At 37.6% G+C, this 27,135-nt stretch overlaps 1 protein-coding gene, 6 non-coding genes and 6 pseudogenes across 7 annotated transcripts; all 13 read right to left on the minus strand.

Annotated features, from left to right (window-relative positions):
* Positions 1-8,205: 8,205 nt before the first annotated feature.
* Positions 8,206-10,789, minus strand: LOC122014085. Its single transcript, XM_042570272.1, has 4 exons — positions 10,682-10,789; positions 9,518-10,086; positions 8,910-8,987; positions 8,206-8,438 (listed from the first exon to the last, which is right to left on the minus strand). Coding segments are annotated over exons 1-4 (756 nt in total). The 3' UTR covers positions 8,206-8,437.
* A 4,866-nt stretch (positions 10,790-15,655) lies between these two features.
* Positions 15,656-15,774, minus strand: LOC122018048. Its single transcript, XR_006121559.1, has one exon. It is a non-coding gene; the product is annotated as a 5S ribosomal RNA (ribosomal RNA).
* Positions 15,775-16,077: 303 nt separating this feature from the next.
* On the minus strand, positions 16,078-16,196 carry LOC122018088 (annotated as a pseudogene).
* A 309-nt stretch (positions 16,197-16,505) lies between these two features.
* On the minus strand, positions 16,506-16,623 carry LOC122018036. Its single transcript, XR_006121547.1, has one exon. It is a non-coding gene; the product is annotated as a 5S ribosomal RNA (ribosomal RNA).
* Positions 16,624-16,931: 308 nt separating this feature from the next.
* Positions 16,932-17,049, minus strand: LOC122018038. The gene has a single exon (XR_006121549.1). It is a non-coding gene; the product is annotated as a 5S ribosomal RNA (ribosomal RNA).
* A 309-nt stretch (positions 17,050-17,358) lies between these two features.
* On the minus strand, positions 17,359-17,477 carry LOC122018067 (annotated as a pseudogene).
* Positions 17,478-17,959: 482 nt separating this feature from the next.
* Positions 17,960-18,078, minus strand: LOC122018071 (annotated as a pseudogene).
* A 304-nt stretch (positions 18,079-18,382) lies between these two features.
* On the minus strand, positions 18,383-18,501 carry LOC122018077 (annotated as a pseudogene).
* Positions 18,502-18,805: 304 nt separating this feature from the next.
* On the minus strand, positions 18,806-18,923 carry LOC122018083 (annotated as a pseudogene).
* A 6,210-nt stretch (positions 18,924-25,133) lies between these two features.
* LOC122018022 lies at positions 25,134-25,252 on the minus strand. Its single transcript, XR_006121534.1, has one exon. It is a non-coding gene; the product is annotated as a 5S ribosomal RNA (ribosomal RNA).
* Positions 25,253-25,622: 370 nt separating this feature from the next.
* On the minus strand, positions 25,623-25,741 carry LOC122018240. The gene has a single exon (XR_006121668.1). It is a non-coding gene; the product is annotated as a 5S ribosomal RNA (ribosomal RNA).
* Positions 25,742-26,096: 355 nt separating this feature from the next.
* On the minus strand, positions 26,097-26,208 carry LOC122018096 (annotated as a pseudogene).
* A 313-nt stretch (positions 26,209-26,521) lies between these two features.
* Positions 26,522-26,640, minus strand: LOC122018122. The gene has a single exon (XR_006121591.1). It is a non-coding gene; the product is annotated as a 5S ribosomal RNA (ribosomal RNA).
* Positions 26,641-27,135: the final 495 nt, after the last annotated feature.

Below are 27,135 nucleotides of genomic sequence, written 5' to 3' on the forward strand. Positions count from 1 at the left end.
AGGAATGAGGGGAGTAGTAGAACCGGGAATGATAGAGGATGAGCTAGAAGGGAAAGAAGTAGTGGAAACAAGAACAACAGAAGAAGAACTAGAGGGGACGGAAGGTGGTAATACAAGAAGAGTTGATTCAATTGTTGAAGCACGGATTGCTAATGGCCCTGGACTTGGAGAAGATCTCCGGCAAGGTGTTCGTTTAGCTCGTGGCCCAAAAGCTAGAGGAGGCAAGGCCGGGGCAAGAGGTTGAGAGGATACAGAGGGGGTAACGACCATCTGAGAAGCAGAAGAAGCTGAAACAATAACAGGAGAGGAGAGGATGAGTAGAGTCGGTCTCATCATCCTAAGAGAAAGATTGGAGATAATATGAGTAGGAGACATTGGTGCCTTACCTCTCTTAAAAGAAATAGGTGCCGAAACGAGGGGATTTTGTACAAAGGTACCAAAGAGGTCGCCAAAAGGAACATCCTCAGTCAGCCTGGGTTTCTTGATCAAGGTAATAAAAGGTTGTTCCTCTTCCTCTTCCATAGTTGCAGCAGCTTCCGCTTCTTGCTCTTCTTTAGACAACAAACCCAGGGTAGAGGAAGTGAGATTGGCTTGAAGAGCTTGTAGTCATTTTTCTCCGAGATTATTCAGAAGAGACTTAGTCATAGTAGTGTTCTTATACATGAAGGCCGGTAGAAGAGCATCAGCTGAAACATAAGAATTGGGCATCATTATAGAGGATGATTAGCAACCAATTGATAAATATAGTTCAAAATGTTTAGACATACCAAAAGTGACATCCAGGGGAGTGTCGATGTTACTTATCCCAAACCGAAACATCAAGCCTTCCACAATCAAGGATGGTAAGCTGAATTTTGCCCCCTTTAGCTTGGATAAAGCGAATGAGACAGAGGGATCATCGAGGAGATTGTCGGCACTAGGAATGGGAGGGATATCATATATCCATTGAACAGGAAAATGAGGAGAAGAAGGGAGGCACATAAAGAAAATTTTGTGACGTCATTCCCCTTGAGGAGGAATTCGGTTGAACAAAGTAGCCTTAGGGCGAGACTGAAATTTGAAGACACTGATATCTACTTGGCGCAGAATGAAGAAGTGATGAAAAAGATGAGGGAATAGAGGAAAATCTAGCAGTTTAGACACCCCAACGAAACCCATGAGGATAGAAAAAGACTGAGGGATAAATTGATTAAGGGGAATCTTAAAGTAGATACTAACATCAGAGAAAAAGGGATGAAGAGGGAATCGAAAACCTTGTAAAACTTGGTCCCGAATGATAGATATGTATCCCAGAGGAGGAAGATGTGGTCTATCCTGTGGGGTAGGGCGAACTATGTAGGAAGGAAAACCATAGCTCACTTGTAAATCCACCTCCTCTGGTTCTATAAGGTTAGAAGCGCACGAAAGAAACCATGCAGGGGGAGAAGTGGCCATGGCGGAATGACAGAAGGAAAGCAAACAAAGGAGAAGGTAGGGATATTCAAAAAGAAGAAGATAGCATCTTAAACCTCCTTCTATCTTCCTCAGGGCCTTATACCCAAGAACCCTTAAACAGGAGAGGAAGAAGAACTAGAAAAAGGAAAAATTCGAAAGCATAGGGGTATATAAAATAGTAATATCAATGGCAGTTTGAGTAAAACTTAAGTATAAAAGTGGGTATAGAGAGAAGGAGTATGAATCCAATAAGGAAGAGTACCCGGAATCGTAACCGTCATAAAGAGGTAATGTCATCAAAGGATATAATCGAATTCAAAAAGAAGGATGAATCCCAAGAAAAAGGTATTAAGTCTAGTAATCTTCCTTGGGAAACGTGACCAGGTTTTTCTCGATATATGCTTGATTCTTAAAGAATCAAAGAAGTATGGAGAAAATCGATCGGGTACTAGGTTGATAAAATAATTTCAGATTATCTATTTGGATAAAACAATAAACCCGGACAGTCACACTTGACCGGACGAGATTTAGTTAAGTATAAGGCATCAGTCGATATGTTCTCGCCTAAGGGTATATCGACCAGGTATAATAAACCAATTGATATCGAAAATAGCATATTATAAAGTATCATGTTATATCGAACGGGACTCGGTTAGAAAGTACCGGACGGGATTTGTAAGCATAAGTATGAATCGATCGGTTACGATAGATCGGCCGAGATGAATGATATATTGAGTGAGGTTTTATAATAGCAAGCCAGCTGGCATTCGCCATAATAAATCAGATGAAATTTAGTTAAGTATAATGCACCAGATGGTACTCATAGACACAAATATAAATCGACCGGTTATAATAGACCGAACGATATTAATAATATTACGACGGGCCGCATTAAATTGGGCGGGACTTAGTTAACTACAAAGTACCGGACGATATTTGTAAACACAAGTATGAACCGGCCGGTCACAATGGATCGGCCGAGATAGAGGATATTATAGTATATTGAGTGAGGTTTCATAGTGGCAAGCCAAGCGACATCCGATATACTTAGATAAAACAAGTAACCATCACGAAAAGGAACAGATTTAGTAATAAAGATAGAAGTTCAACTTTACATGAACAAACCAGATTGTCATCACGAATTCCAGGTAACTTTACAATAATCTGGATTCGAGTGAAGAAATTACTCTATAGTTAACTGAGGAAATAGATCAGCGGGCCTATTATCAAGAAGTTTACGTCGGTTCAAGAAATTAAGAGGGGGATCACGAGATAAAAAGCCTTCTTCTCGTAGTTGCTTCACTGCTCCTTCAGCTCCGGCATTGTAGGCTGCCAAAATCGACTTTACGATGGGCCTATTGAACTCAAGAGAGTGGATCAAGACGGTAGCTCCCTCCTTGAAGCGAGTGTCTTCACTAGCCTTGTAGACTATTAAATCCATTTGAGAAGTTTTTAGCTCAGCGTCTTTGGTGGATGTCTCTGCTTTGGCTATGTTCAAAGAGGTATTCAAAGAAGCTATCTCATCATCTTTCAAATGCAAAGCCTTGAGTTTATCAGCCAATGTAGATTCATATTCAGATTTTAACTTCTTAAGTTCGACCGTCTGATTCTCTAATTTAGAAGTTAGTTCCTGGTCAAGATCCATAGCTAATTTGAGTTGCGATTGGAGACTCTCAATTTGAGATTCATATTGTCTCTTGGATTCTTTTGAAACTCTAGCAGAAGACATCTCAGCAACTTGCTGGTTCAATTTCTTATTCTCATTATACAAGTTATGCATTAGCCGAGATAGACCCATGTTTTCTAACCATCGCTGGAAATATAATGAAGGGTCAGCAAATAGTCAAGGATAAAAAATAAATAAACATTGATGAACATACCCGGGTTTCCTTGTGAGAGAATCGATCGATTGTCTCAGGGGTGGTAAGCTCCCCAAAGAGAGGATGAATTTCCTCCCAGGCAATAGCAAAAGAACCCCCCCCCCCCCCCCCAACAAGATAGGGAGGACGGGAATGGCAGAGGAACCCATGGAAAAAGAAGAAGTTGGAATAGAAGGGGGAGCGAAAACCAGATAAGAAGAAGGTGAGGAAAGTAAAGATCCAGATTCCGGAATAGACAGAGGAAAGGTGAAAGAAGTGCCACTAGGAGCAGTGGTACTAGAGGAAGGTGAAGAGGAGAAAACAAGAGAAGGATAAAGGTCGGCTAAAGTGGGCTCAGCAGAAGGAAGATCAGCAGAAGCAAAGTCTTCTGAGAGCAATTCTTCAGCAGAAAGGATGAGTCTCCTTTTGGGAGGAGGAGCCCTAGTAAGTTTATGCCCTGGGCGTTTGCCGGGAGCAACTTCAGCTATTGATTTACCGAAGCTCATAGGAGATGTAAGCTCAATGATAGGAAGGGGAGTGGTTGTTGAAGGAGCAACAGCCACTGATGAAGAAATAGTCGGCAGAGAGACAGCAGGAGTTTCTGCAGGAGAGCCTTCAGGAACCTCAGAAACTACCTGAGAGCTGGATACTTCAACCAGGGGAACTGAATCTTCGACTGGGGGTGGTGGAGTAATGGCAGCAAGAATCTCTTGCTCTTTTGCGCAAAGTGCATCTTCTTCCAGACGCAGTTCTTCATCGATTAAAGCAGAATAAAAATTATCCACTACATAGAGGGAAGAAAATGTTTCAGTTAGTAAATATCAAGAAGGAAGAAGCAGAATTTTACCTAAAGAGCCTTGTGTATCAGGCTTGACAGGGCTTAGACCAAATAGATACAGAAGATCGACCCGTAGCCACTTAGGGATAGAAAACCGGTGACATAGTAATTTTTCACAATAAACAGGAAAAGAGGGATGAAGGTGAAACTCCCTAACGTCGGGCAAGGGAGGCAAGGAGGATCTCCAGGCATAGGACCAAGGGATGGGTCCCGGAAACTTCACAAAGAAGAAACGAGATTTCCAAGCTTTGAGAGACGAAGGCATATCCTCAAAAAGGACCATCTAAGTCCGGGATTGGAAAAGAAAAACGCCAGGTTCTGAGCATTTTGGGTAGGAAAACATAAAAAAAATTTGGGGAGTAGGAGGAATATCTAACAGACGAAATAGCATGTAGGTGCCAGACAAATAACGAAAGGCATTTGGTGCGCATTGTTGCAAGGGAATATCAAAATACTGGCTCACATCAATTAGAAAAGGGGGAATGGGAAATCTCAAACCCCCTATTAGCTGATCCCGGAAAAAAGTCACGCAATTAGCAGGGGGACGGTGAGGATGATCATCTGGTTTAGGGATTAAGATGCTATATTCCCTAGGGATTTCATATTGATGGCGAATAGCAAGCTTAGCATTTTTGTCGAAAGAAGATGAAATCTGGACATACTAAGGAGCGATTGTTTCTTCAGCCATAGACAGAAGTAAAGGTTAGCGGAACAGCAAGTTACTTACTAGAGGCGAGAAAGGAGATCGCCGGAAAGCGGGAAGCGTAAGGTTTGATCTGTAACGCCCGCCCTCCCTGCTACTAAAAGGGACGGCGCTACTTACTTACCTAACTATTCCAGAATACACATGCATATTTAAAATTTCTTTCTAATAACATAAGCAGCGGAAATGTCATGAAATTATGCTGGAATGTAACATAATATAATTGGTTCATGTCAATTATAATAAAAATATAACATAGCAGGTCTTTATTTGTCTTAGCCGAGCCACTGCCACACACACCTCCTTGCCTCTCCTGCAACTCCCTTAGATCATCCATCCCTTGCCTTTATCTGTGGTACAAGGAAGTAAGCTATGAGCACACAGGCTCAGTAAGATCCTTTCCTACTCACAAAAACCGTATCTCAAAGCATAATCATATCAGCATATAATCAATAAAGACATAATCATCTAACATTATGTAATGTGAACATACTTCTTATCATATCATATCATTATGAACCATGATTCTAACATACCATAATAAAGGGGTCATGTGATGTGAAGCATAACATATCATCAGGTCATATGAATCATAAATAAAACATCCCATAACATCATGTCCTATAAGTCATAAGAGTATGACATAACATCATGTCATATAATTCATAAAAACATATCATATTATGAATGAGTGCATTATGCAAAATGTCCTTTTCAAAACATATGTCATGTCAAGTGCAAGATGTCTTTAAACATATATTTTAATATTTAAACATAATATCAACATCATGAGGGCCCGGCTTGTACCACATACATACATATATGCGCACAAATCCCTAGGACAGGGTAGCTAGCCCCGAACCTACTAGGGATCTAGACCCGTTCATAGTCCGTCGGCCTAGGGGCGTACTAAGGAGCCCATCCCTTTTTACTAGACCCGTTCATAGTCTGTCGGCCTAGGGGCGCTTATGGAGCTCACCCTTGGTACAAGCCATACAAAGTAAAATACATGTCATGCATATCATATCATCATAACTGTCATATCATATCATCATAAATGTCATGCTCTTGTCTTAACATGAAGAGTGCTCTTAATCCTAACTTAAGGGAAGCAACTCTTAGCCATTTTCTTATCATATCATAAGGCATACATTCTTGGGCACATAGCCATCATATAAAATCATTATCATGCTTGGTTCATAAGCTTACGTAAATTAGCATGCTACATATTTGAAATCATACATGCTTGGGTACATAGTCATCATAAGACTCATTTCATGCATAGTTCATAAACATACATAAATAGACATGTTGCTTGTCTTATCATAAGGCATGCATACTTAAGCATAAAACACATCATAAGAGTCATCATCATGCATAGTTCCTGAGCATCCTTAAATAAGCATATAAAGCATCATAGGCAACCATAATCATACATGGAAAACATTTACTAGCATCTCCTAATTCATATCCTAGTATGTGAGACACCTAGTAAAGTTATAATTGGGTTTCTAACCCTAATTTCATATGGTGGCCGAAAGTCACCATGCTTAGTTTTAGGTTACAACAACATATAAGCATGTGAACCTTAAATCAATTTCATGTAATAAACTATAAAGAATATCATGAGCATAGGTAGTAGGTTCTAAGCTTCCTAGGCCTTTTAACTTAGTTGTGGCCGAACCTTTAAGAGCATGAAACTAAGTTCTACATAAGCATAAAAATACCAAGCTACCTTCATATCATATCATAAGGGAAATTCATGAGCTTGCTAAGTTTAAATTTAAACTTTCTTGAACCCTAGATTATAGTCATGGCCGAAAGTTCATGAAAAGGGAAACGACTTCTAAGCAACATACAAACATGAATACCTAGCCAATTTCATAACATATCATAAGGAAGTCTATGAGCATACTAAATTAGGTTTTGAGCTTCATGAACCCTAAAACTCCATCATGGCCGAAACTTCATAAAAACAAGAAATAAGCTTCTAAGCAACATGCAAACATGAATACCTAGCCAAGTTCATATCATATCATAAAGAAGTCTATAAGCATACTAAATTAGGTTTTTAGCTTCATGAACCCTAAAAACCCATCATGGCCGAAACTACAAGGAAAGGAAAATAAACTTCTAAGCTACATACAAACATGAATACCTAGCCAATTTCATAACATATCATAAAGAAGTCTATGAGCATACTAAATTAGGTTTTGAGCTTCATGAACCCTAAAATTTCATCATGGTCGAAACTTCATAAAAACAAGAAATAAACTTCTAAGCAACATATAAACATGAATACCTAGCTAATTTCATAACATATCATAAAGAAGTCTATGAGCATGCTAAATTAGGTTTTGAGCTTCATGAACCCTAAAATTTCATCATGGCCGAAACTTCATAAAAACAAGAAATAAACTTCTAAGCAACATATAAACATGAATACCTAGCTAATTTCATAACATATCATAAAGAAGTCTATGAGCATGCTAAATTAGGTTTTAAGCTTCATGAACCCTAAAACTCCATCATGGCCGAAACTTCATAACAACAAGAAATAAACTTCTAAGCAACATATAAACATGAAGACTTAGCCAAGTTCATATCATAACATAAAGAAGTCTAGGAGCATGCTAAATTAAGTTTTAAGCTTCTTAAAGCCCTAGAATATTCATGGCCGAAACATATCAAGAAGAAGATCAAGCTTAAACAATATCTAACATAAATCTTTAACTAAGTTCATATCATAACATGATAAGATCCATGAGCATGGGTTCTTCTCTTTTATGTTTATTTTTAAGTGTTCTAACCTTTCGAAAATATCATAAGCGACTTGTACCACAGGTGAGGGAATACTTACATCCTTGTTTGATTTACTTAAGGAGAAAATCTTGCTTGTGGAGCCTTCCTAGAGAGAAGTCCTCTTTGTTTTTGGGTTTCGGCAAAGAGAGGTCACTACAAGAAAACGGGGCTTTAGAGACGAAAAAATCTGTCTTTGAAAGTCCTTTTTCCGTCTCTAAAGAAAGTTTGAGACGAAATATTTCGTCTCAAAAATCCGTTAGTGAAAGCCCCGTAGCTAATTTTGAGACGGAAATATTCCGTCTCTAATTTTAGAAACAGATAAAAAAAATTGTTTATAAATTTATTTTTAAGTTAACAAAATAAAATTGATTTTAAATGTAAATTCTGTCTCTAATTTTGTTTTAAATTGGTTAGTAATCTTGTTTATAAATCTATTTACAATTCCATTTATAAATCCGTGTATAATTTTATTTTTAAATTTATCACTAAATATTATTATATTTCTCATCAATATATTAAAACAAGTCTTCATTTCAAATAAATTAAAATTATTAAAAAGAAATAATTTCTAATTCCAAATGTATCATACAATTAACATTAAAATAAATAAATATTTACATTATCCAAATAAATTTGACCAATAATCAAACTATAAACAACTATACAAATTTTTAAATCTTACCATAAGTAATCTAATTTTTATATTACATTGTCTATCACGACCCTCCCTGTCTTCGAATTCCATGAGAGAAATTGCTTCGCTTGTACAAATTAACGAACCAATCAATTTTGTTGAGACAATCTAACAAATCAAAACATGAAACGAGTAAGTCTTACAATATCAGAATTTTTAATACAAATAAATTGAAATGGTACAAAAGTCATAATCAATATCAATGTTCATCCACTAATTAGTCCATAGTTAGTTGTCAATGCTAAAGAATCAACAAGTCATGAAGACTCTTTTGGCTCTGAAACAATAGGCATAACAAAATCATAAAAATTAGGTCAATGTGAACAAATACTTAAGTAGGATTTTCTTCGAATTTGAATCTTAAACTTAAAATCTCTAAGTACATATAACAAAATCAAATACAAGACAATAGAAAATACTCGCCGGTCTTCTTACTGCACATTAATTAAATTAAATCATAAACTAAAAAATCTTAATATCCACAAACACAATACCACACAAACTATAAATATTGCTAAGAAATAATCTTGTAATATTAATAAACAAGACTATAGCAGATAGTAAGTAAATAGTACCTACCAAAAGATTAAAAGATGGTTTTGAATGCAACATTTGCTCTTGGTTGATGTGGCTAATGCAACATTTGCTCTTGGTATCCTGCATGATACTAACGAGTGAAATATAAGTCACAATAGAATATGGAAAAGTAGAATGACCTCATTAAATAATTACGGATCATTCTTGGATAACTTGATTGCCTCCAGATAACCTCATTCTCATCTACAAATTAGTTAGAATATTATGGCTATAAGGAAACAATATGTAACAACTTAAAATACAATACACACTAAACATAGAAATGAAGACATAAAACTAACTGCATTTAAATGAAGACACTAACTTAACCTAATTGCATTTAAATGAAGACATAAAACTTAACAATTGAAAGATCAATACAAAGCAAGAGTTAAGCAAACTAAGATGCGTCAAATTGAACCAAACTATTGAAAGAGGCATTTTACCGAACACGTTACATGCAGGAATTAGAAGATTAGAACATTTCATCAAACAAGTTGTGTGCATGAAACAATTAAAATCAAGTGCGTTCAATCTAATTAAAGAAGATCAAGTTTGATACAAGAATTCAATAAAAAACATCAACACACATCCATGATAAAAGAAACAACCCAATTTCTGTGAGGTGCATATGAAGCTGTCTGGTGGTGAAGGGAATTGCTGCAGACTTGGCGAAGAAGAGAAGGCTGCTGGATCGAAGATGGATGAAGAAGATAGCTGTCCGGATCGAATACGAAGCTGGGAAAGCCCAAGAACTCATAGATCGAAGAGCGGATATGGAAGAGATGTGGTGGAGCTGCTGTTGGAAGCTTGAAGGCTTATCGTGGAAGGAAGATGAGAAGAGGAAGGAGATGCGCGATGGGGATGACCAGAGGGAGAAAACCCCTTTCCTTGGTGTGCCGGTGGTGGTGGAGTTAGCATTGGGCAGCGTTCGCGTCGGTAAGAAGATGAGGCCGGGATGGAGGAGGGTGACGGGATGCAGATGGGCGAGATGGAGAGGATCGATCGGCCGGAGGTGGAGTGGTAGATGAACTCGCCGGCCGATTGAAGGTGGAGTTCGATGAGAAGGGGCGGCGTCCCGGCAACGATCGCGTGAGGAAGCAGAGAATAGATGAACAAACTGTGCTTCATCCACTCTTATTTTCCCAGATATGATCGGACGGTCAGGATTGGCCCGGATCTAGGTGAATGGATGAGATCAAATCTGATTGAACGGTCAGGATCGGCTAGAACTAGTTGAATGATCAAGATGACTAGATCATAGTGAACGGCTCGGAAAATCCCAAATCTACACAGATCGACCAAAATCAACCAGATCTCGATGAACGACTAAAATTAATTAGATCGGAGTCCTTTAATTATTTTACTTCATATTTGATCCAATGGCTCATATTTCTCTATATTAGACTTCTCCTTGACTCAAGTCTTTAGGTTTAATTTGGTCCAACTTAAGTTCAATCCCTACAAAAAAAAAAGTGTACAATTATAAGTAGAAATCCATAAAAATAACAAGAATTATAACAAAACTCATAATATGCATCAAACTTAATAAACATGATAAGAATGAATAATTAACCATATGAGTGGATTAAAACATTAAAATATAGGGGAAAATAATGCATCAAAATGCTAGTTATCACATATTAGTAGTAGGCGACATCCAGGGACCGTAGGATGCACAACCTCTCGGTTGCATGAGGGGGTCGATTGAAGTGGTCGCGAACCTTGTGGCCATGAGAAGCGACAACAGTCAACCTCTAGTAGCCGCGACCGACCTCGCGGTCGCTGCCGACCTCGCAGCTGTGACCAACCTTGCAGCCGCATGAGATGGCCCCAACAGGAACGAGAAAAAAAAAATCAGAGACGGGGGAAGAAGAATGCATACCTATTCTACTAAAACCAAAGACAAATTAAGGCAAGGAGGAAGGGTTAGAAAACATAATTCATAATTATTTTTGTTTATAAAAAGTTATATGTAATTTCATATTAAATTTGATTTAAATTATGTTTAAAGTTTTTTCATATATTATATTTTATCAAAGTGAACAGATTTACAATTCTGTATCAAATCTGTCTCTAATTTATATAAATCTAAAACAGATTTTATTTCCGTTTTAATTTTCATTAATATTTAAACAAAATTTGTAACAAAGATTTTATGATCTCAAATTCCATTTATAATCCATATTTATTTTTTGTTTATAAAATTTATATGTAATTTCGTATCAAAATTTATTTTAAATTTCTTTTCAAATATTATATTTTATTAAAGTTAAATAAATTAATGATTTTGTAGAGAATCTGTCTATCTGATTTATATAAATTTGAAACAGATTTTATTTCTGTTTTAAATTTTAATTAATTTATAAACAAAATTTGTTATAGAAATTATACCGTCTCAAATTCTGTTTATAATTCGTATTTATTTTTGTTTCTAAAAATTTATATGTAATTTTGTTTCAAATTTGTTTTAAATTCTGTCTTATTTTTTTTTAAAAAAATATAATTTACTAAAATGAAACGGATTAATAATTCCGTATCAAATCTGTCTCTGATTTATAAAAATCTGAAACAGATTTTATTTTCGTTTTAAAAATCCGTTTTTGAAGCCATGTTTTCTTGTAGTGGGTGAGGAGGAGGCTTGGTCACGGTGAAGAGAAGGAGAGAGGAGGAAGAGAAGAAAATGAATTTTCTTCTTTAATTTCCCCTTTTATTCATCATGAGAGGAGGAAGGGAAAATGCACTTTTCCTTCTCCTTTCTTTTACTTCTCCTTAATGAAAAAGAGGAAGCAAGAATCCTCTTTTCTTTTGAGAAGAAGAAGGCTACTTTAACTTCTCCTTCTAAATGAAAGAAGCTCTTTTCTTACTCTTAACTATATTGTCACTTCTCTTTCTAACAATAACTTCTCTTGGTCTATTGGTTAACACATACATGTATCTAGTAAGAGATCCAAGGTTCAAACCTTAGTCATCTCTTTTTGGTTCTATTTTTATTATTTTCGCAAATTTACATATAAGGCCTATTTTTATTCAGGATAAAAAAAAATATCTAAAAATCATGCTAAGTACTCTATGGGTATTACATGATCAAAGACTGCAACAAGAGAAGAATGCTAAGGCAAGAAAGAAAGAGACAAAGTTGACAAGAAGACGAAGGATTTAGGGTTTAAAAGACACACAACCGTCGTTAGATCAAAACACTTTTATTTCAATAGACGTCGGGGATTATAGAAAAAGGGGCAAATGCCCATGTGACGTAGCAGAGAGAAAAGACATGTGTTACATAATCATAAATAGACATTTATGTTGGACGCGACAAATCGAATCATGCTTGGGTTGGTAACACCTCAACGTGCGCCTCCAACATTCTCTTACCATTGAAAAGCCAATCATAATCCAGGAATTTTGAGAAAAGGTGCAACTTACTAGGCGTAATAAAGGAAGATAGAACGGGTTTGACAGAACCCGAACCGAGGATAGAAAATAAAGTCCAGACAAGCGCAAAGCACAGTTAGAATTGATATCATTATGAGGTACAAATAACCTTGTTTACAATAAACAAGCTAATATCGGTCGGGATGACTTTATCCATAATAGATAGCATAACATCGGCCAAGATAACCTTGTTTACAATAAACAAGCTAATATCGGTCGGGATAACTTTATCCATAATAGATAGCATAACATCGGTCGGGATAACCTTGTTTACAATAAACAAGCTAATATCGGTCGGAATAACTTTATCTATAATAGATGGTATAACATCGTCCGGGATAACCTTGTTGGCAATAAACAAGCTAATATCGGTCAGGATGACAAAGTTTATAACATATAAGTCAATATGTGTTAAGGCATTACGTCTATTCTGATGAACTAGAAGGATTCAAGAAAGTTGCCCAATTCAATACAAAAGATCGTTCAATTCTACACTTAGAACTGGATCAAATACATAACATTACATTTTCCTCTCAAAGCGTTAAACCTTGACAAGTCAATAAAGGTTACAAACATAAACTCTCAGAATACTTAGAAGATTTTAATCCCACCGGAGCCAAGCTTGTCAAAACGAAGAAGTGGAAATATTTTGCCTGACGCGAAGGAAGCTTGCCCGGGCTGCAGAAGTGGGAATATTTTACTCGGGACGAAGGAAACTATGAAGCAGAGTGGTCTCATGAACAAGGAGGGCCAGATCTATTCACGCCCTGGTGCAAAGGTGACTGAAGAGTCCCTCCCTTGCTTGAGCCCTTGAGCTCTGCTTCCAGAGAGACCATCCTAGCCCGCGGGTAACGTGGGCTATGCCTTCGTAGCGACATCCATGGGCTATTCAGTTGGCCCTCCATAAGTAGTGGGAACCCCTCTGAAACCCGTCGGGTTTGTAGAGCAGTCGTACCTTTGAATGGAGATTCCAGATCTCGAGAAACTTCGTTTCTCAGGATAGTTCCTCGGATCAAAAGGTTAACTAAAGTCAAGGTTTGGGAAAACTCATATATAGATCTCGCTCTATCCAACAAGAACTGCCCCCAGAAAGGGGGATCTGGGGCCATACTCTTGGTAAGAAGAAGTGAACAAGGAAGACAAAGAAATAGGGCGAATGGAGAATGAAGGGAGGGTAACAGCCCTATTTAAAGGATCAAAAGACTCACGGGATCACTGTACTTGAGTTCACGGAATAACTGTAGCAAAGAATCATGAGGCCATTACAGTACATATGGCAGAGTCACGGGTAAAGACAAACAAAGAAACAAAAATATACTTGTGTCTAGTCAGTCGGCTACACCTCCTTCGACTAAACTTGAAGGGAAGGCTAGTGATATGGGTTAGGTTTAGTGGGTCCCTGGTGAAAAAGGGAAAGGAGATAGCAGAATTAAGAAGTAAGCCAATATCAACCAAGATATACCTTAAGGGGAATAAGCTAATATCGACCGATATATACCTCAAAGGAGGTTAACCGACATCGATCGATACATACCTCAAAAGAAGTAGGCTAATATCGGCCGAGACATACCTTAGGGGAAAGCAGGTTAATATCGACTGATATATACCTTAATTAGAGTAGGTCAATATCGGCCAAGACATACCTTAGGGGAAGGTAGGTTAATATCGACCGATATATACCTTAATTAGAGTAAACCAATATCGACCAAGATATACCTTAAGGGGAGTAAGCCAATATCGACCGATATATACCTTAATTAGGGTAGGCCAATATCGACCAAGACATACCTTAGGGGAAGACAGGTTAATATCGACTGATATATACCTTAATTAGAGTAAACCAATATCGACCGAGATATACCTTAAGGGGAGTAAGCCAATATCGACCGATATATACCTCAAAGGAGGTTGACCGACATCGATCGATACATACCTCAAGAGAAGTAGGCTAATATCGGCCGAGATATACCTTAGGGGAAGGCATGTTAATATCGACCAATATATACCTTAAGGAAAGTTAGTTAATACCGATCGAGAAATACCTTGAGAAGAGTAGGCCAATATATGTCGGGATACATCTTAGAAAGGGTGAGTCAATATCGGTCGGGTTTACACGTTTAAGATAAAAAGCCGGGATTGTTTAAAGTGGCATATCTAAGATTAATCAAGTATACATGATCGTTCGGAATAAAAAGATCTAAAGCTTTATAGAATTGGTAATATATTACTGTACGATTAGTTGAATGATAATGATAAACCGATCGAACAGGGTCTTGGTTTAATATTAGGTCAATACAAAACATAGTATAATACCAAGTTGTCTCTAACGTAATAAAGACAGGACGAACAAGTAGATTCATAATTAATTTAATAAAGATATTTGTCTGTGATTGAATGACAGGTTTACCTATTTGACGGGAAGTATGCAACTAGACTTTTCTGCAGGTACTAGACGACAAAAAAGGTACATCTAGGTACAAAAATGATTCCTTAAAAGTCATTTACCACAAACCCTAATTCTCAACTACTGTTCATCATCTTCTTCTTCCTTCGTACACACAAGGAGAGATCACTGACTTGAGCGTCGGAGGGCCTAGCCAGGGAATCCCACCCCGGTCTTAGGTCACTGATAATAGTGTTGGTTGGTCTCTTGTGCGTAGGAAGCCTTGTGAGCTCCGGATCTCAGTTTTCTTTAGTCAGATTTCTCTCTCACCATTGAAGCTTTGCACGAGGAGGGCATTCTGTGATTTTATTCTCCCCGATCCGCATTGGGATTCTCGGATCGGTATCCAGCCAGTCAGGTATTATTCTTCATCAGCAGTAGGTTTTCTCCCCAGCTTTCCATTTTGTCAAGTTTCTCAGACAGGATCAAATTTGGCGTCATCTGTGGGAATTTCACCTGAATCTGAGACTACGAGATGGAAGAGGCTGGAAAATCAAATCTACTCACTATTAGCCGTGAAGATCTAGATTTTCTCATTAATACTCATGTACAGAAAGCTTTGCAACAACAAAAACAACAACTTCAAACTCATACTGGGGCTACTCTGTCAGTAGCTCACAATCCGGCGATTTCGACTACTGAGCATCGGAAGGGACAGGAGCCAGAAGAAGAGGAACATGTATAAATCGAAAAATTAAAAGTCAACTAAACAAACCACCGCAGCTTCCCGTGCGGTCACCACCGCCTTCCGGGGGAAGGGAAACCAAAAAAAGAGACAATTAACGAATAAACAACCCACGGAAAATAGACACACTGATACCACGTTTTTATTAAAAAAATAATAACAATAATAATACTAAAATAACAAAAATAGGAGCAACACGAGGACTTCCCAGGGGGTCACCCATCCTAGTACTGCTCTCGCTCAAGCACACTTAACTTCGAAGTTCTGAAGGGATCCGGTGCATTAGTGCTGGTATGATCCCACTCATCCATTAAACCACACTCTCCCTATTTAAACCGCCAACGACCCTCGCGCAAATCGACCCTCCGCCGCCAAACCCCTCCCTCCCCCCGACGAAACAACCAGACAACAAAAATCGAAAAATTAAAAGTCAACTAAACAAACCACCACAACTTCCCGTGCGGTCACCACCGGCGTCACGGACGCGGAGGAAGGGAACCCATAAAAAGAGACAATTAACGAATAAACAACCCACGGAAAATAGACACGCTGATAACACTTTTTAATTAAAAACAACAATAGCAATAATAATACTAAGATAACAAAAATAGGTGCAACACGAGTACTTCTCAAGGGGTCACCCATCCTAGTACTACACTCACCCAAGCACACTTAACAACGGAGTTATGATGGGAATCGGTTCATTAGTGCTAGTATGATCGCACCCACCCTTTCTACTACACTCTCCCTATTTAAACCGTCAACGGCCCTCGCGCGAATCAACCCTCCGCCGTCAAACCCCTCCCTCCCCCCGACGAAACAATCAGACAAGAAAAATTGAAAAATTAAAAGTCAACTTAAAAAACCACCATAGCTTCCCGTGCGGTCACCACCCACTTCCCGGACGCAGACGCGGACGAAGGGAACCCAAAAAAAGAGACAATTAACGAATAAACAACCCACTGAAAATAAACACGCTGATACCACGTTTTTATTAAAAACAACAATAGCAGTAATAATACTAAAATAACAAAAATAGGTGCAACACGAGGACTTCTCAGGGGTCACCCATCCTAGTACTGCTCTCGCCCAAGAACGCTTACCTTCGGAGTTCTAATGGGAACCGGTGCATTAGTGCTGGTATGATTGCACCCAACCTTTCTACCACACTCTCCCTATTTAAACCGCCAACGGCCCTCGCGCGAATCGACCCTCCGTCGCCAAACACCTCACTCCCCCCGACGAAACAACCAGACAACAAAAATCGAAAAATTAAAAGTCAGGTAAACAAACCACCGCAACTTCCCGTGTGGTCACCATCGCCTTCCCGGACGCGGACGCGGACGGAAAGAACCCAAAAAAGAGACAATAAACAAATAAACAACCCACGGAAAATAGACACGCCGATACCACGTTTTCATTAAAAACAACAATAGCAAATATAATACTAAAATAACAAAAATAGGTGCAACACGAGAACTTCTCAGGGGTCACCCATCCTAGTACTGCTCTCGCCAAAACACGCTTAACATCGGAATTCTGATGGGATCCGGTGCATTAGTGTTGGTATGATCGCACCGATGCTTTCTACCACACTCTCCCTATTTAAACCGCCAACGGCCCTCGCGCGAATCGACCCTCCGCAGTCAAACCCCTCCATCCCCCCGACGAAACAACCAGACAACAAAAATCGAAAAATTAAAAGTCAACTAAACAAACCAGCGCAGCTTCCCGTGCGGTCACCACCGCCTTCCCGGACGTGGACGCGGACGAAGGGAACCCAAAAATAGAGACAATTAACGAATAAACAACCCAGGGAAAATAGACATGCTGATACCACGTTTTTATTAAAAATAACAATAGCAATAATAATACTAAAATAACAAAAATAGGTTCAACACGAGTACTTCCCAAGGGGTCACCCAACCTAGTACTGCTCTCGCCCAAGCCCGCTTAACAATGGAGTTCTGATGGGATCTAGTGCATTAGTGCTGGTATGATCGCACACATTCTTTCTACCACACTCTCCCTATTTAAACCGTCAACGGCCCTCGCGCGAATCGACCCTCCGCCGCAAAACCCCTCCCTCCCCCCAACGAAACAACCAGACAACAAAAATAGGAAAATTAAAAGTCAACTAAACAAACCACCACAGCTTCCCATGCACCCATCCTTCCTATCAGACTCTCCCTATTTAAAACACCAACGGCCCTCGCGCGAATCGACCCTCCGCCGCCAAACCCCGCCCTCCCCCCGACGAAACAACCAGACAACAAAAATCAAAAAATGAAAAGTCAACTAAACAAACCACCGCAGCTTCCTGCGCGGCCACCACCGCCTTCCCGGACGCGGACGCGGGCGCGGACGCGGATGAAGGGAACCCAAAAAAACTGTCAATTAATGAATAAACAACCCACGGAAAATAGACATGTTGATACCACATTTTTATTAAGAACGACAATAGCAATAATAATATTAAAATAACAAAAATAGGTGCAACACGAGGACTTCCCAAGGGGTCACCCATCCTAGTACTGCTCTCGCCCAAGCACGTTTAACTTTGGTGTTTTGATGGGATCAGTTGCATTAGTGCTGGAATGATCGCACCCATCCCATGTACCACACTCTCCCTATTTAAAATGCCAACGGCCCTCGCGCGAATCGACCCTACTCCGCCAAACCCCTCCCTACTCTCGACGAACCAACCAGACATCAAAAACCGAAAAATTAAAAGTCAACCAAACATACAACCGCAGCTTTCCATGCGGCCACCACCCTCTTCCCGGACGCGGACGAAGGGAACCAAAAAAAAAGAGACAATTAACGAATAAACAACCCACGGAAAATAGACACGCTAATACCACATTTTTATTAAAAACAACAACAGCAATAATAATACTAAAATAACAAAAAAAGGTGCAACAAGAGGACTTCCCAAGGGGTCACCCATCCTAGTACTTCTCTCGCCCAAGCACGCTTAACTTTGGTGTTCTGATGAGATCTGTTGCATTAATGCTGGAATGATCGCACACATCCCATCTACCACACTCTCCCTATTTAAACCACCAACGGCCCTCGCCCGAATCGACCCTCCGCCGCTAAACCCCTCCCTCCCCTCGACGAGACAACCAGACAACAAATATCGGAAAATGAAAAGTCAACTAAACAAACCATCGCAGCTTCCCGTGCGGCCACCACCGGCTTCCCGGACGCCGACGATGGGAACCCAAAAAAAAGAGACAATTAACGAACAAACAACCCATGGAAAATAGACACGCTGATACCACGTATTTATTAAAAACGACAATAGTAATAATAATACTAAAATAACAAAAATAGGTGCAACACGAGGACTTCCCAAGGGTCACCCTTCCTAGTACTGCTCTCTCCCAAGCACGAATAACTTCGGAGTTCTGATGGGATCCTGTGCAATAGTGCTAGTATGATCGCACCCATCCTTTCTACCACACTCTCCCTTTTTAAACCGCCAATGGCCCTCGCACGAATCGACCCTCCGCCTCCAAACCCCTCCCTCCCCCCGACGAAACTGTTGGTGCGGTTAGCACTAACGATTTAACCCAGGTTTTGATGAATGACAAATCAGGTTAAGTTAGTCTGTTGTTGTCTAACACTCTGATCGAGTGTGCAGAAGAAGTCCAGACAGGTCGACGGGCTGACCGGATGTCTGGCACGAAGCTCAGCTAGGTCAACGGGCTGACCGGATAGCTGGCGAGAAGTCCAGCTAGGTCGACGGGCTGACTGGATAGCTGGCGAGAAGTCCAGACGGGTCGAAGGGCTGACCGGACGTCTGGCAGGTAAGTGAGGTAAGTCACTGGAGGGGAGTGACTGCGAGGACGCGTTCCCGGGAAGGGAACATTAGGCGTCGATCCGTCTTAGATCCATTTCAGATATCTAAGTCGAGATCGTGACTAGATTCCGGTCTCGGAAAGACGGAACCTAAGTCATACTTCTTATACTAAATTCATAAAACTGAACTAACACTTTGTTTTGCAGGAATTACTTGTCTCGGACTAACCTTGTTTTGCAGGAAAGTTGTTCGCTGGAAAAAGGTGGTCCGGGCGCCCGGAGGTCCAGGCGCCCGGAAGGGATCCGGGCGCCTTGGAGGCAAAAATCATCCTGATCGCGCGTCGCCACGTGGAGCTCACTGGTTGGAGCTGCCACGTCTCACCAGGGCGCCTGGAAGGGATCCGGGATGCCCTAAGCTTCATATAAAAGAAGGGGCAAGGGTAGAGCTTCTATATGAACTAAGAATCCAAGATCTGCTGCTCTGTGCTCTTGCGACGCCACGAAAAGCTCTCCGACTCAGTGCTGGTTTTGTTTTAATTCTATTGTCAGTATTTTCTTTATCTGTCAATTCTTGTACTTAACTCTGTAATATTCGAATTGATAGTGATTGCCCAACGAAAGTACTCACGGAGTACGGGCCTTCGAGTAGGAGTCGTCACAGGCTCCGAACGAAGTAAAAAACACTGTGTTTACTTTACTTTTCCGCTGCGCTTATACTCGATATTCTCGAATCGATATTCACCCCCCCTCTATCGAACGATCACGGTCCAACAAGTGGCATCAGAGCAGGTACCGCTCTGATTTGGTGCAACCACCAATCAAGCAAAGGGGGGTCCAACAAGTGGTATCAGAGCAGGTACGCCTTTTGTTTTTTTCCCTCCAAAACGGTTTTGAAAAATACATCGCCATCCTTTCCCCATTGTTTAGTATTTAAAAAATATTACATTTTGAAAATTTTGAAATAATATTTTTTCAAATATTTTATTAATATTTTAATAATATTTTATTATTTTTTTCGAAAATAATGAAATATTATTTTTTTTCAGCACTGCTAAGCCAAGACCAAGTCTTGGGATTTTTTTCTGTTTCTCTGTGTGCAAGAATAATGACTCTTCAAGAAGGACGGAACCCCTGCGAACCACCACCATACGATCATGAAGACTTCAACTACTGGAAGCGATTAATGGAATGCTTCTTAGGAAGCGTAGACATCGATTATATGCTAATTTTGAGGAAACCTTCTCAAAACTCGGAACTGAACAAAAAGGTAAGTAACATTATTTGTAATGTTTTACCTAACAATATTTTATGCAGATTAGAAAAGTACAAGAATGCATATGAGCTGTGGACCCAGTTGATCAAGCTTCACGAGACGCCGATAGAGCTAGAAGATCAAGTTAAAGTCAAATATGGACTCGATTCAAATCCAACGGAGAAGCCTACTGAATTAGGGGTTGCGCTCAAGGTTAGTAATATTTACCAAAATACCCCTGCTAATAGTAGTTTAAATAATCAACATGATGATAAGTATGAAATTAGTCCAAGTATGGTGCATGATAATCTAGATTTAAATCATTTAAATTCAAAATCACAAAATAATCTAGACTCTGATCAAGTCAATCAGGACTCTGATCAATTTGACATCAACCTTGACTTGGTCAAACAGAACAATGACCAAATCAATTCAAATAATTTAATTAATTCAGAAAATTTAAAATTAGGTGAGCATTTAGACATAAATAAGTCAAACATTAAAATAAATTTGAATTTAAATGCTAAAAATGAGAAAATGGATAAAATCAATGAATACCTTGATAAAATATTTAATAATCAAGATAAAATCAGTCTAGAAAATGCTATCCAAAACCAAGATAATTTTAATAAAAATTTAAACTTTAAAGATAAAACTAATCTAACTAATTCAATTAACCATATCAATTTAAAAGGCAAAGAAAATATAAGGATAAAATCAAACACTTTGATAAAATCAAAACGGAATTTAACAAACTTAAAATTAAATGTTAAAGATAACAAATTAAACAAAAATAATCTAGAAATTTCAAAATTAACAATTAATAAAAAGCTAAAAGATAAACCGTTAAGAAAATATAATTCAAACAGTTTAGTTAATTCAAATTTAAAAATAAATAAAAACTTAAACTTTAAAAATAAACTATTAAAGAAAGATAATTCAATTAACCCAATAAAATTGAAATTGAAAGAAAATTCAAATATTAAATACACTCTCTTAAAGAAAGATAATTTGACCAATTTAATTAATTCAAAATTAAAAATTTGAATCTAAATTACAAATTAAACATTAAATTTTAACCAAAACTTAACTATAATAAACCCAGAACTAAAAACTAAATTAATGGCCAATAATTTAGGGGGAGGCTCCAGAATAGCTGGCACCTCCAAAACTAACTTATCCGAAAAGGGTAACCCCAACCAACCTACCCGACAGGGTAATTAGGACTAGTTAAAGAGGGTTCAAGTTTAACTTGAATCATGGTACTGGTGAAGTTTTTTGATGATAGTACGTTGGGGAAGCTTGGGCATCGCATGTCTAGAAAGATATGGCTTCAATCTGGTGCATTTGGCCAAGTGGAACCGACCGAAGCTACCTTTAAATAGATCCTAACTAGTTAGACCAAGGTTTAGTACTAAGCTCCGTGGATAGGACTATTCAGAAAACCTCGAAAGGTTGGTTACTTCTAATGACGTCCAAGTGACTCACTAAGCTTAGAAGTTTATCCGAAGAATATCTATTTGTTGAGACCAAAGCTAAACCTGAATCTAACACAAGTTAAACCAAACTCTGTAATTAAATCTAATTCATCTCACAAAATTATAGGATTCCCTGATTGATAATCTAGATCGGGTGAGATGAATAAGGATTAAATTAATTAATTTTCAAACTAAATTAAAATTAAATTTTGAATTTCAAATTAAAATTAAATTTTGAATTAAAATTAAATTTTGAATTTCAAATTAAAACTAAATTTCGATTTTCAAGCTAAATTAAAATTAAATTTTTTAAAATTTTATTTTAAAAATTAAACTTAATTTTTAAATGAAAAATTTATTTTAACCTAAAAATTATTTTAACTTAATTATTCTTTTTTTTAAAAAAAAATTATTTTAAAAATTCTTTAAAAAAAACTATTCTTTAAACTATTTTAAAAATTCTTTAAAAAATTCTTTAAAAACTCTTTTAAAAATTCTTTTTAAAAAAAAATTTCTTTAAAAACTATTTTAAAAATTCTTTAAACTATTTTAAAAACTCTTTAAAAATTATTTTAAAAATTATTTAAAAACTCTTTTAAAAATTCTTTTTAAAAAAAAAATTCTTTAAAAACTATTTTAAAAATTCTTTAAACTATTTTAAAAACTCTTTAAAAATTATTTTAAAAATTATTTAAAAACTCTTTTAAAAATTCTTTTAAAAAAAAAATTCTTTAAAAACTATTTTAAAAATTCTTTAAACTATTCTTTAAACTATTTTAAAAATTCCTTAAAAAATTATTTTAAAAATTCTTTAAAAACTCTTTTAAATATTCTTTAAAAACTATTTTAAAAATTCTTTAAACTATTCTTTAAACTATTTTAAAAATTCTTTATAAAATTATTTTAAAAATTCTTTAAAAACTCTTTTTAAAATCATTTTAAAAATTTTAAAAAATTCTTTTAAAAATTATTTTAAAAACTCTTTTAAAAATCATTTTAAAAATTTAAAAAAAAATCTTTTAAAAAATTATTTTAAAATATTTTAAAAATTATTTTAACTTAAAAATTATTTTAACTTAAAAAAAAATAGTAATAATAATAAATTATTTCTATAGACTATTTTCACTTTAAAGATTATTATTTTGACTCATTTTTAATCTTAAACATCATTTTAACCTTAAAATTATTTTTTAATTTAACTTAACTGAAAATTAGATCTTAAATTAAAATTCATTTAAAACTTAGACATCTAACTTAAAAACTTAAATTCTGTTAACTTTAACTTTAAACTTAATTATGTAATTAATAAGTAGAACTTAAGTATTTAAGTTTAACTTTATTTGAGAACTAAGCTTGATTTGATTAGAACGTAGGTTTAACCTTAGTAAAAATATTAAAATTACTCTAAGTCATTTTTTTTATCAACCTTTAAAATATTAATTATTTTTATTAAAACATAATTAAAGTTTGACTTAAATTGAACCTTACTTAACCTTGTTTAATAACGAGTTTAACTTCAAATTACTACCAACTTTAAACTAAGTTAATCCAACTTAAAAGGAAGTAAATGAAAAGTTAAATTATAACTAACACCTTCATCAATTAATACAAAATTTAGATTATATTAAATTATTGAATCAAGCAAAATTTAATCAATAAATTATTAATATTGATTAATTATTGAATTAATAACAACTTATCTTACTTAACATTACACTAAAGGTTAACTTATTTCAACTGAATCTAACGTTAATTACGTTTAGTCAAATTTAAATGAACAATTTTATAAAGATAATTATACAATCGCCTAAAACACTTAGGTACGAAAATATGTTACGGTTGTAAAATTTCATATTAAAGGGGAGTAATAAATAAGGAGGATTAATAAATTAAAGGAGTATCAAATTCAGGGGGAGGTTTATTTTTTAATTATCTCCTTAAGCGTTATTTTTTAATCTTCTCTTTAAAATCTTTCTAGAAAATTCTACCTCGTTTAAAAAAAAAAATCTACTTTAAATATTTTTAGCAAATATTTTCAAAATTTTATGTTAGGTTCAGGGGGAGGAATTAATTAAAATTTTTCCTTTATTTAAAATATTTTCAAATTTGTGTTTAAAAAATGTTTTCTTAAAAGTTGTTTTAACCTATTATTGAAAACTAACTCTTATACAATCAAGTTGTTTTGGGTTTCATTTTTTAGTTATTGAAAATTGATTTTGAATATTAGATTTAACTTAGTTTTGAAAATTAAATTCAAAAATCTAGTTCTCAAAATTTGATTTTACTTAATTTTGACAATTTGATTTGAAAGTTAAATTTTAGTTTTAAAACTTGCTTTGTTATTGAAAATTGTGGAAATTAGAGTTTTTCAAAACTTAAGTTTACAAACTAAGCTTCTCAAAATCATTTTCCTTAATTGAATCTTTTACAAACTTAGTGTTGAAAAATAAATTTCAATCAGTTTTAAAAAATAGATTTTTTTTAACTCAGTTTTGGAATTTTGATTTTGAAAACTTGTTTGAAAAGCATTTCAAAATTGAAACTTGTTTTGAAAAATTTAAAATTTGATCTTCAAATTTAGAACTTATACACTTGTGTTTGAGATATTGTCTATCTAAACTTAGCTATTTTTCTAAAAGCTAATGCATTAAACAAGTTTTCAAAAGTTTAAACTCCCCCAGATTATCTTGACAATTTTTTCTTTGTCTGAAATCTATGCTTACTTAATCCATGCTTATTTTTGATGAATGCCAAAGGGGGAGGGTTAGGTGGTTAAGTTATCTAAACCAATTTGAAAATACAAACTAACTTTAAGTTATCTACCACACTCTCCCTATTTAAACCGCCAACGGGCCTCGCGCGAATCGACCCTCCGCCGCCAAACCCCTCCCTCCCCCCGACGAAGCAACCGGACAACAAAAATCGAAAAATCGAAAGCCAACTAAACAAACCACCGCAGATTCCCGTGCGGCCACCACCGCCTTCCCGGACGCGGACGCGGACGAAGGGAACCCAAACAAAAAAGAGACAATTAACGAATAAGCAACCCACGGAAAATAGACACGCTGATACCACGTTTTTATTCAAAACAACAATAGCAATAATGATAATACTAAAATAACAAAAATAGGTTCAACACGAGGACTTCCCAAGGGGTCACCCATCCTAGTACTGCTCTCGCCCAAGCACGCTTAACATCGGAGTTTTGATGGGATCCGGTGCATTAGTGCTGGTATGATCGCACCCATCCTTCCTACCACACTCTCCCTATTTAAACCGCCAAACGACGATGATCGCACCCATCCTTTCTACCACACTCTCCCTATTTAAACCGCCAACGGGCCTCCCGCGAATCGACCCTCCGCCGCCAAACCCCTCCCTCCCCCCGACGAAGCAACCGGACAACAAAAATCGAAAAATCGAAAGTCAACTAAACAAACCACCGCAGCTTCCCGTGCGGCCACCACCGCCTTCCCGGACGCGGACGCGGACGAAGGGAACCCAAACAAAAAAGAGGCAATTAACGAATAAGCAACCCACGGAAAATAGACACGCTGATACCACGTTTTTATTCAAAACAACAATAGCAATAATGATAATACTAAAATAACAAAAATAGGTGCAACACGAGGACTTCGCAGGGGGTCACCCATCCTAGTACTGCTCTCGCCCAAGCACGCTTAACTTCGGAGTTCTGATGGGATCCGGTGCATTAGTGCTGGTATGATCGCACCCATCCTTCCTACCACACTCTCCCTATTTAAACCGCCAAACGGCGATGATCGCACCCATCCTTTCTACCACACTCTCCCTATTTAAACCGCCAACGGGCCTCGCGCGAATCGACCCATCCCTCCCCCCGACGAAGCAACCGGACAACAAAAATCGAAAAATCGAAAGCCAACTAAACAAACCACCGCAGCTTCCCGTGCGGCCACCACCGCCTTCCCGGACGCGGACGCGGACGAAGGGAACCCAAACAAAAAAGAGGCAATTAACGAATAAGCAACCCACGGAAAATAGACACGCTGATACCACGTTTTTATTCAAAACAACAATAGCAATAATGATAATACTAAAATAACAAAAATAGGTGCAACACGAGGACTTCCCAGGGGGTCACCCATCCTAGTACTGCTCTCGCCCAAGCACTCGTAACTTTCGAGTTATGATGGTGCATTAGTCTTGGTATGATCGCACCCATCCTCTTCCACACTCTCCCTATTTTCAAGATGTGAGTTCGTTACACCTCAAATACTACCCTCGCGCGAATCGACACTCCGCCGACAAACCCCTCACTCCCCCCGACGAAGCAACCGGACAACAAAAATCGAAAAATCGAAAGCCAACTAAACAAACCACCGCAGCTTCCCGTGCGGCCACCACCGCCTTCCCGGATCCCAAACAAAAAAGAGGCAATTAACGAATAAGCAACCCACGGAAAATAGACACGCTGATACCACGTTTTTATTCAAAACAACAATAGCAATAATGATAATACTAAAATAACAAAAATAGGTGCAACACGAGGACTTCCCAGGGGGTCACCCATCCTAGTACTGCTCTCGCCCAAGCACGCTTAACTTCGGAGTTCTGATGGGATCCGGTGCATTAGTGCTGGTATGATCGCACCCATCCTTCCTACCACACTCTCCCTATTTAAACCGCCAAACGGCGATGATCGCACCCATCCTTTCTACCACACTCTCCCTATCTCGCGCGAATCGACCCCTCCGCCGCCAAACCCCTCCCTCCCCCCGACGAAGCAACCGGACAACAAAAATCGAAAAACCGAAAGCCAACTAAACAAACCACCGCAGCTTCCCGTGCGGCCACCACCGCCTTCCCGGACGCGGACGCGGACGAAGGGAACCCAAACAAAAAAGAGGCAATTAACGAATAAGCAACCCACGGAAAAAAGACACGCTGATACCACGTTTTTATTCAAAACAACAATAGCAATAATGATAATACTAAAATAACAAAAAGAGATGCAACACTAGGACTTCCCAAGCGTCACCCATCTTAGTACTGCTCTGGCACAATCATGCTTAACTTTAGAGTTCTGATGAGTTCTAATGCATTAGTACTGGTATGATCGTACTAATTCTTTCAACCTTGCACTCCCT

The sequence above is a fragment of the Zingiber officinale genome, chromosome 8B, assembly GCF_018446385.1.
Source record: "Zingiber officinale cultivar Zhangliang chromosome 8B, Zo_v1.1, whole genome shotgun sequence".
In the NCBI taxonomy this organism is placed as follows: domain Eukaryota; kingdom Viridiplantae; phylum Streptophyta; class Magnoliopsida; order Zingiberales; family Zingiberaceae; genus Zingiber; species Zingiber officinale.